The 11,077-nt window shown below is 38.2% G+C and overlaps 2 protein-coding genes across 2 annotated transcripts in view; both read right to left on the reverse strand.

The window, feature by feature from the left end:
• Positions 1-11,077, reverse strand: part of c5h19orf53 (chromosome 5 C19orf53 homolog) — a 40,265-nt gene that overhangs the window by 809 nt on the left and 28,379 nt on the right. The window lies entirely within an intron of this gene.
• Positions 2,076-11,077, reverse strand: part of LOC126390570 (uncharacterized) — a 32,764-nt gene continuing 23,762 nt past the window's right edge. The window contains exons 18-25 of the mRNA XM_050044944.1: positions 6,781-6,824; positions 6,612-6,685; positions 6,162-6,376; positions 5,802-6,055; positions 5,549-5,677; positions 4,193-4,331; positions 2,576-2,620; positions 2,076-2,236 (exon numbers count right to left, since the gene is read on the reverse strand). Of these exons, the coding sequence (XP_049900901.1) occupies positions 2,181-2,236; positions 2,576-2,620; positions 4,193-4,331; positions 5,549-5,677; positions 5,802-6,055; positions 6,162-6,376; positions 6,612-6,685; positions 6,781-6,824 (956 nt within the window). The 3' untranslated portion in view covers positions 2,076-2,180. The remainder of the gene's footprint in view (positions 2,237-2,575; positions 2,621-4,192; positions 4,332-5,548; positions 5,678-5,801; positions 6,056-6,161; positions 6,377-6,611; positions 6,686-6,780; positions 6,825-11,077) is intronic.

Below are 11,077 nucleotides of genomic sequence, written 5' to 3' on the forward strand. Positions count from 1 at the left end.
TACGGAAGATGAATCATTGCTGCATTCATCAACAGTATCTGTTATTGGGATAGTTTGGATTTTTTGAGGTGGGGCTGTCTGTCAGTGTTAGAGTCACCAGCCGACACCACCACCAGTGTCTGGACTTCATAGAGGGATTCATCTTGCTGCTGCTCAGGGCAGACGCCCCGCGATTACAAAATCTTCCTGTAGAGTCTAATCGCCAAAGTCTGTTCTGTCACATCTTAATCATCACATATTATCTGTTAATTTGTACACCTGTAATCTGTAATACACAATTATCATTACTTTATTTACCTGTCTCTCCTGATTGAACTGTTACTATGGACAACATCTTTAACTAAGTCACTTACTCTCTGTGAGGAATACAGCAAACATTAGTTTTGAACATGATAACTACATCTACATAATACTATCATGTCCTGTACTTAGAATAAACAAAGTCTGTCAACATGTATTTTCAATGAAGAGCTACTCTGCACACAAAGTTTCTGATTTATAGTTTAAGTATAAAATGGGGCCACTGAATATGCAACTACTGTTTTTTGTTCCACAACTTACATTCTGATCCTGAGCTGGTGTCTGACAACAGCTGCACCAGATCATTCCTCTGAATTTCCTTGAAAATGTCTTTGGCCACCTTCACAGACTTTTCTTGGGTATAGGACTGCAGCATCAATGTAACCACGTCGACCCTGTCGCTGTTCTCCCGTTGGTACTCTGTGATGCATTGCAGGTGCCACTTGAAAGCTTTGAACTCTTCATTTCTCAGCTCATACAGTGTATTCAGAAGCTTCTTTACCTCCGCTGTGATTGTTGCTCTCTGATAAATTCAAAGTGAAAAAACAAACGGATATGATTTAACTACGTCATTTAACAATAACAACATGCCTAGTTTTTTAAGTTTTTAAATATTGAAATCTTTAATTTGACTCTTTCCCCTTGACTGCTGTAACACTGGAATTTCTCAATTGTGGGATTAATAAAGATGTGTCTTATCTTATCTTATGTATTGGTGGATAATATTGTTGCTGAGAAGCTCACTGACTGCAGCATCACTTGTGTGAGAACCATCAAACTTAAGGCATGTGAGATCACTCACCTGGTGTTTCTCTGAGGACAAAGGAAAAAAAATATGTTACATGAGTGACAGATTAAAAATCTGACCATGAATATTTTGCATCAGACTCTCTTGATTCATAAAGATAAACTATACAAAGAGGTTTATCACATAATGTCCGGCGTTGCTGGCAGCAGGTTATTTCAGCATCGCTAATTAATTCTGAGTAATTTGATGAAAAGCCAAAATGAAACTTGTCTGGTTTGTGCTCTCTTTCCAGTCTGTGTTTGTACTCAGTCAAAGATCTTTGGATCTTTGAGTTGTATCGCTTTTAAGGCGGCATCCGAGGTGGTAACAGTGCCAAGGCAACATCTGTATTATCAGGACAGCAGGCAGGATGGAATCATTGGCCTGATGGGTGTGACATTTTGACAAAGTGTTACGTGTGCAACCCACCACTGAGAGATTTAAAATGTAGGTGGTAGCAGTTAGTAGCTAACTCAGAGAAGAAGAACAGCATCTAAAAATGTCCACGTTGGGAAAACAATAAGGTCCGTGAGCTCCTTACCTTACATATAACAAGGATGGTAAATTATTATTATTATTGCTATGTTATGCTATTGTTATTGTTCAGAAAGTAGTACTGACATATATTATATGTCACACTAGAGACCAACGCTGTTGTGTTATATGTCACACCTCTTTTGGTTCCATGATGCCAGCATGCAGTCTAAAATCACACACTGGAGCTACATGATGCCGCCGTTGTTTGGTTCTGTGTAAAAATACAAATATGGCTTAAAGAAGGGACTTTTTTAACTTAATTTATCCACAACTTGCTCCTCCTGGTTTTGAGCTAAACTTATCCCCTTGTTACCTGCCTGTTTTTGAGTCACTCAGTGAATTAATGCCAGAAAGGCAAAATTTCTGTCATTTCAGATGAGCATCTAGGATGAACTAAGGCAAATTATTTTAGCTAAACACTTACTAGTAAAACTTACAACACCAGGCTACAGTAACAAATGTTCAGGTGATAGATACTGCGCAGAGGGATTAAGTTGAAAGTAAAATTAAAAATTAGAAGTTGGTTTAAAAACAGCTTTGCTGTAGTGTTTCACATTCAGAAAATAGAAAACAGCTCACTGTAACTTGGACCAGGCTCGGAGGATTGTTCAGCTGCAAAAAAAGGCACATACACAATGTTCAATTACAAAAACTGGTTTAAGATATAAACATAATGAAAATACAAACAATATTGACATTGCATTCTGGTAAAAAAAGGAAAAAAAACCATTACTTTTTAAACACTGACATCCAGACACTGTATAGATATATTCACATAAGGCATAAATTAGGTTGATTCAGTGGGCAGTCCTAAATTTCCAGAATCAATCAAGAATAATGTATTTTGAACAAGATATTTAGCAGCATTTCAGACAAATATAATTTTAGGAAGCATTAAAACTTGCATGTTTTTATACTGAAATTCCTTAATCATTTTTGCTCTGTACCTACCACTTGCTGTTGCACTGTCACATGGTCCTGCTGATGATTCGGCAGCTGCACAACATAAAATGACAGTTGCATAATAATGCATTTGTTTCAGACTCTATGCATTAATGACAAAAATACTACAGCAGGCTGATCAAAGTACCAGAATACTACACCAAGTAGCCGGCCCAGTTGCTTTTTTGTTTTCAAAAATTTAAACAGAGGTAACATTTTAATCATCATTTAATATTTGAACATAATAATGTATGATAAACATTTATATGCATACACGCATACTAAGACACGCATACATGCGCATACACACAGATTCAACCCCTTAGATGACACCTCAACTCCTTTGATAACTTAATTATAATTGTCTTTTAGTGTTTACACTTCTTACAGGTAACATGACCCTCATCTCAGTGATTTCAATTCAACAGGATGTACTTCTCTGTGAAACGGGCCAAATTTATACGTATTTTGCGATGATTTTAAGCTGTAGATAATATTTATTCTAAACCACACATGGTTAATTGAATAACTAATCACACCTCAAGTTTCTATTAAGATCTTTTAGACATCTGGGATCAATACTGCTGCTGCATAAATTATTTTAATGGTGTAGTGGCTTCATGTTCACAGTGAATAAGAGGCCACTCATTCAGTGGCTTTAAAGAGGAGGTGTAACACTGAACAATATGACTGTGGTTCGTTTCATTTTACCTTGGGATTTATGTTAAGATATGACACCACAAACAGACTTGATATCCACCTAACTTTGCCATAAGAAAAGATTGTTATTTCAGCAGGGCGCAGCCACCTTTGAACAAGATAGTTGGTGACCTCACTGGAATGGTTTGCCACTTGTTTACCAGAAGGAGTTGTTTAGTTCTCTGACAATTTGTTTTTATGTCAAGTTAATGAGATATTTTCAGTAAAGTAATCTTGGTACACAAATGTGCAGGATGTCACGTAGCACCCAACAGATGGGACATACGTAGGAGTAAACAGAGTAAGACTTTTGGTTTATGATCTAAGGCACAAATAACCTCATGAATGAACCAGCCTAACGTTGTGAGCCCATACTGACACTAAAGAAGGAGCTCTTCATTTCCCCTTTTTGTTTTTTACCCAAAGCCAGCAAGATCCTGGTGGTGTCTCCTCATTAAGGAAAAATGTCATTACAATGTACACCAAGAAGAGAATGGATGCATAAACGCAAAACCGGACTGGCACCAGCAGCTACAGTATCTTACTGGACTTTATTATTATACCCAGCCTTATTATCATTCTTCTGTACATTTTTTGGTTGATTACTCCTCCTGCATGCCTTGAGCCACAAACACCATTCAAATTTCAAATTTCAGCTCTTTAAGGACATTTATGTGACTTTGAAGAATTAGATTTATTAATTATCAGATTTTTCCCCAACCCCAAAACTTATTTTTGGAAGCATGGCTTTCTTACTCTAACTGTAGCACTAATAGAAGATGCTGAGTTGGCCCTGCCTTAGCTTTTTTTTGAAGGTGTGTGTATCTCTTTGAGAAGCACAGCGAACAGGCAGAAAGACAGTGTATAGGAATGAAAGTGGTACACAGGCAGTGTAGGTAAGTTAGTGTGGTATTATATAAAACTGACCTTTTTGAATCTCACAGGTCCACACTGGTTGAAGCTCATTTTTTTGTTTGAGCTCAAGCGCAAAGTTTGTGTCTGGATTTTTAGTACACAACACTTGGAAGAAATTCGGTTCTGTGCTTTCATATGTGAGCATTAATGCCTGTGAAAAAAAATAAATAAATAAGGGAAAGAAGTTACACTTTGAACAAGAGTGCACCATCACATATTTCTTTTTTTCATTTTCATGTTTGCAAATGAAATTGTGGTGGTAATGGTGCGACTGCTGGTCCCAAATTTGTTAAAATACATGTTAGTGAGAACTTTTCCCAGATAATCCATCCATCTGACAGGTGTGGCATAACAAGATGCTGATTATACAGCATCATTACTACACAGGTGTGCCTTAGAATGGTCAAAATAAAAGGTCACTCTAAAATGTTCAGTTTACTCACACATCACAATGCCACAGATGGCACAAGTTTTGAGGGAGCGGCCATTGGCATGCTGATTGCAAGAAAGTCAGCCAGTGCTGTTCTTGCATGTTCTCACCAGATGTCACCCATTGAGCAAGTCTGGGAGGCTCAGAATCAGTGTGTATGACTGCCCATTCAATTCCAGCTAATACCCAGAAACTTCACACAGCTATTGAAGAGGAGTGGGTCAACATTACACAGGCCACAATCAACAATCTGATGACCTCTACGTGAAGGAGATGTGTCGCACTGCATGAGGAACATGTTGTCACAAAACTACACATTTTAGAGAGTGGGCTTTTACTGTGACCATTGTAAGGAACACCTGTGTAGTAATGATGCTGTATAATCAGCATCTTGTTATGCCACACCTGTCAGGTGGATGGATTATCTGGGAAAAGGAGAAGTTCTCACTAACATGGATTTTACCAAATTTGCAACCCAAATTTCAGAGAAAAATATCTATTGACTGCATACATTTTTTTTAGATCTTTAAATTTGTGAAAAATGGAAGCAAAAATAAGTGTTGTGTTAAATTTTTGTTCAGTGTACATACAGACATATATAGAAGACAAAACCCTAATATAAAGTCTCTCTTAAGTAAATCAAGTAATATTTTCTGGCAGATATTACTGAAAACATATTTTCATGATGATAATGTCAGTGTTCCGGTAAGGTTTTTTTGGTATTCAAGAACCTCAGCTGCAGTGAGGATTTGATGATACATCTAATTAAAATGCCTACAGTGCCACACAGCTTGTGTCTGCATAAGTGGAGTGGTAAAGTAAAGCTGGATCATTTGGTCACATTTTCTAGTTTAAAATATAAAAAATCAGTGCAGTTGCTGTTCCATTGTACTCAAACACAATGCACTCCAAACATTTTAAAGCAGTCCAATACATACTTCAGGGCGAATTTTTGTGCCGTCCAAATCTGCTGTTAGGGTGAACCACTCATGCATTTTCAGGGGCTTCACTGGATGTGGCTCATGGATTCTTTTGTATCCATCACGTGACAAGGTTCTCTCCAATTCCTGTTTATAGAAACAAACAAACAGAAAAACATCTCTGTTGTTGTGTTGTTGTTTTTTATTTATTCATGGTGTTATTATATAACAGATTATTATTGGTATTGATGACAATAAGATTTGAAATAACCTGTATCAGAGCACGATCAGGTGGGATCAGATAAACGTGGAGTTTGAGGGATGTTGTGTCGGCCTTGTATATTAACACCTTACAGCGTATTTCCACCGAAAGGCCAAGATATTTCACCAGGATCAATTTCAGAGAGAAAACTGGTTCAGACAGCTTGACATGTGACGATGTGACCTCAGACACTCTTTCCACAACATCTCCACAGTCATCTATGTGTAGGACTGCAAACTTGTCTAATATTGTAGGATTGTCATCTGCACAAAATAAGAGCACATACAGTTAGTGAAGGGAAAAGTACAGTTTTTGTACGCATGCTGTCAAAAATTAGTATATTTTATCATTTCCTTCATGTCCACTTACCTATGGCGATCCAGTGTGGCAGGTACACTACATCCAACTTTCCAGCAATGGCTGTGATGTCCATCAGGGGACCTGCAGGCATGTACTGCATGCTTTCAATCTTCTCCATGTGTCCACTCAAAGAGCAAAACTGGTACTTAAAGCTGACCTTTTCCTTACAGACCCAACGCACGCCAGAGACACTGCATTCAAAGTTTCCTGCTTCAGACTGTAGGCTAAAATGTGAATGAAAAAATGTGAGTTTGTGTACGTGTACATGAAGGAACAAACCAGAGTAAATGTAAATTTAGGGAGTATCTGCCTTGATTTTAACTGGTGCAAAATGTAGGGTTAACACTATTAGTGTAATATTGCTTTGTTTTCCTTCTGTGAAAAATTTCAACAACCAGGCAGTAGTGTTTCCTGTAGTTCTAGTTCACTGTGACGCAGTATTTAGGATGTAATCTTTACCTATAAGTTGGAGCCTCGTCAGCATCAGTACAGTTCACTTCAGGGTCAAGTTTAGTCCAGTCACTGGAGTCCTGCTGCAGAGGACAATCATTTCTACAGATAAGTGGAGGTGTGTCTTGTTGAAACAAAACATAAAGGAACAAATGAATGAATGAATGTAAGGGATTACCGCAACGCTTCCACAACCCTCAAGCTCCGAGCTTCCTGAAGGCCCTTGTGAAGACACACATTCATATCTTTTAAATAATGTTATTTTAATATTTAAATCACATTGTAACTTTTTAATGTTTATGTTTAGCTGCTTTAACACTGTGTGCTACACAACTCTGCTTTAACGTGCGAGCAATATGTTACTAACATATTTACAGAAGGCGAGAACAGCCATGTAATATTCTTTTTTTTGTGCACTGTTATCTCGTGATAACGACTTATTATTTCATTATCTCGATATAACAAGGTTGTTTTCTCGTGATAACGAATTAATTATTTTGTTATCTCGATATAACAAAAATTGTTTTCACGTGTTAACGAAACAATTACCTCGTTATCTCAATATAACAAAAATTGTTTTCTCGTGTTAACGAATCAATTATCTCATTATCTCGATATAACAAAGATTGCTTTCTCGTGATAATGAATTAATCATTTCGTTATCTCGACATAACAAAGATTGTTTTCTCGCTGTAACGAATTAATTATTTCGTTATCTCGACATAACAAAGATTGTTTTCTCGTGATAACGAAATAACTATCTTGTTATCTCGATATAACAAAGTTTGTTTTCCTGTGATAATTGTCAAGTCTGACGATTGCGCGCTGGTTAATGTGATCGTCCTGATTTCAGCCTACAAGAGCTGCCACTGGCAGGTGTCCCAGGGAGGGAAAAAAATATACAATTATGTCACTCATTCATTCATTCATTCAGTTGGCAGCCTCCACTACTTGCTTAAAACATCTTCCTGTATGTGGGGAATACCAGGATGTGTTATCCAAATAAGGGCATGTACGTCAAATATAGCAGATGATGTGATTTCCCGTCGATTAGATAAACGCAACTGTCCTCATAGTAACATCAAATGTAACACAATAAACCAAAGTATATGGAACACACACGGCCCATGCACAACGCCAGTCTCATCTTCTCGGAAGAAGTGTTGCAGCCTGTTAACATGGACATTTTCAGTTCCCAAATCCGATCGGATTATCTTTGGACCATGTCTTGATTAACACGCAGTCCAGCCAATCTGCACCTCTCGTGCATCATTCGGTAACCATGAAGACGACCCGGCCCTCTTATCTGGTTGCTAATGAAGTTAACAATCTCAGCAGGATCACTTAACCATCGCTTGTGAAGTTGTAACCACGCTAGTCTTCTCCAGAAAGACACAGTGCATTTTCTGCCTGTGTTAGACCTTGATTGAAGTACATCCTGATGCATTGATCAATAATGTGATCTGCCATTTTCACCTCCCTGGGACACCTGGACCAGCCAGTGGCAGCTCTTGTAGGCTGAAATCAGGACGATCATATTAACCAGCGCGCAATCATCAGACTTGACAATTATCACAGGAAAACAATTTTTGTTATATCGAGATAACGAGATAGTTAATTCGTTATCACGAGAAAACAATCTTTGTTATGTTGAGATAACGAAATAATAAGTCATTATCATGAGATAACAGTGCACAAAAAAGAGAATAATACATGGCCGTTCTCGGCTTCCGTACATATCAACTTAATAGTTTTCACAAAATAAAAATATTATGTGGCAGAATAAAAACGTAATAAAGTTTTTGCCAAATAGCAATTCAAATGTTCAACAGTTGTTGCTGTGTTGAAAATTGGAAGAACAAATGCTTTAAACTAGAGATTTAGCTTCTTCAAGCAGTAGAACAAACTTTAGAACAAGGAGTGCAAGGCCAAATTTTATGAGACTATGCATCCTCAAGATGCAGTTTTGTAAAATACTATTTCTTGGGTACATTTTAAGATCTGAGATTCTGTGTCAGCATATACATTGGTTAGAATAAAAGTAAAAAAAAAAATTTAAAAGTACTTTTTTTTTTACTTTTAAATTTTAATTCTGTTAATAAGGGTCTAGATATTCTGTGTTTCCTTGTTTCCTGTCTTGTTTTTGCTGGTGACAATGTTACAAAACTAAGAGTATGCAGTCATGCTAGCTGCTCTGTGAGGTTAGGCTTTAAGGACAGTGGTGCTTTCAGCTAAATTCTAACATCAGCATGCTAACACAGGCATGCTTAGTAGATATAATGCTTACTGTGTTCACCATCTCAGTTCACCGTGCTAACATTAGCTAAATTAGCACAACACAAAGTACAGCTGAGGTGGATGAAAATATCATTCGTTTTGAGGTATTCGTATTTAAAGTACTGGACAATAATGACTGATGATAACTTGATGACGATGCTAGAGGAAAAATCAAGCACTCATCAAAGACAGTAGGGCTCACCCACTGGGGACCATCAATGACTAGAAATTTCATAGCAATCCACCTACTACACATAATACACCTACTTGAGGAGCTGGGATGTTGTGAGAGGATCCTTTTCCTTGACTTTTCAAGTGTGTATAATACTACACAGCCCCCCATACTGAGAGACCGGTTGGAGGGGATGGGAGTAGATCGCTTCCTGACTTCCTGGATAATAGACTACTTGACAGCACAGCCTCAGTATGTCAGGCTTGCAAGCTGTGTCTCTGGGATGGTCAGGAGCAGCACTGGTTTAGCACCGTACCTGTTCACACTCTACAGAGCGGACTTTAAGTACAACTCAGAGTCCTGCCACATAAAAAACTACTCTGATGATACAGCTATTGTGGTTTGTATCAGTAGTGATCAGGAGCAGGAGTACAGGGACCTTGTGGATGCCCTCAGGGACTGGTGCAGTAAGTGCTGTCTCCACCTGAACCCAGCCAAAACCAAGGAGATGGTGGTGGATTTCAGAAGAAAGAGATCAACCCATCAACCAGTCTCCATACAGGGGGAGGACATTGAGGTGGTGCACACCAACAAATATCTGGGGGTCCTCCTGGATGATAAACTGGACTGGTCCGCTAATACTGACGCCCTCTACAGGACGGGGCAGAGCTGCCTGTTCTTCCTGCGGACACTGCGGTCCTTTGATGTGTGTGTGTGGAGATGTTGACCATGTTCTATCACACAGTGGTGGCCAGTGCAATTTTCTATGCTGCAGTGTGCTGCGGAAGCAGCTTAACAGACAAAAACACCAAGCAATTAGACAAACAGGTTAAAAAAGCTGGCTCAGTGCTCTGCAGGAGATTGGACCCATTAAGAACTGTGGTGGAGAGGGGCACATTGAACAAACTGAAAGCTATCATGGACAATAGCAGACACTCTCTCCACAGCCTCCTGGAGCGACAGAGGAGCAGCTGCAGCAGTCGGCTCATCTCACTGCGTTGCAGAACAGAGTGTTTCAGAGATCTTTCGTTCCCACAGCAACGAGACTGTCTAACACCTCCTGAATCCAGTCACACACACACTTACATACATCACATTAGCCACAACTGGACTGGACTGTGGAATGAGCAATTTTAATTTAATTTTGATTTGATTTCTAATTTCTATTTATGCACTTATTTTAACTTATTTTATTTTATGTCTATTTTAATACCACTATGTTGTTGTTGATGAGGGCAAGTGTGGTTGTTGCAGTGTTACAATGCAGTGTAGTGTAGATAAGTGTACAATGTTTTATAATAATGATTTATTCTATTAAGTGTCAATTTCATTCATTTAACATATTCAATGTTGTTTCATTACATACAGTTCCATTAAAGGGGAGTGTCCAAGCAATTTGACATATTTGAGCATTTTATAAAAAAAAGTAACGCTATAGTTACTTTTCCAGGTAATTAATTACTTTTAGTGCAGTAACTCAGTTACTAACTCAGTTACTTTTTGGGGTAAGTAACTAGTAACTATAACTAATTACTTTTTTAAAGTAACGTTCCCAACACTGGTTATGGGTTTCCTACTACTTGCCAAAAGTATCTTTAATAAATACTTATCTTTGTTTGAGAAAGTTTCAGGTACTTTTACTAAGTATAGCATGACAAATGAATAGACTAAATCCATCCCAATTATCTTATGAATATCAGCTGCAATTTCTTGCCAATATGGTTGTATTTTTGGGCATGCCTATGATAATGATTGGCTAGTGAGGTTCCACATTGCCTCCAACAAAAGCCCTAGCTCTGCAGTAGCTGCCTGTGTCTCACATACAGTCAGGTCCATAAATATTTGGACAATGATACAGTTGTCGTCATTTTGGCTCTGTACACCACCACAATGGGTTTTAAATGAAACAATGAATACCTGCTTAAAGTGCAGACTCTCAGCTTTCATTTAAGGCTTTTTTCAAAAATGTAGTATGAACCGTGTAGGAATTACAACCATTTCTTCACACAGTCCCCCAACTTTAAGG

This window comes from Epinephelus moara, chromosome 5 (genome assembly GCF_006386435.1).
Source record: "Epinephelus moara isolate mb chromosome 5, YSFRI_EMoa_1.0, whole genome shotgun sequence".
NCBI lineage: Eukaryota > Metazoa > Chordata > Actinopteri > Perciformes > Serranidae > Epinephelus > Epinephelus moara.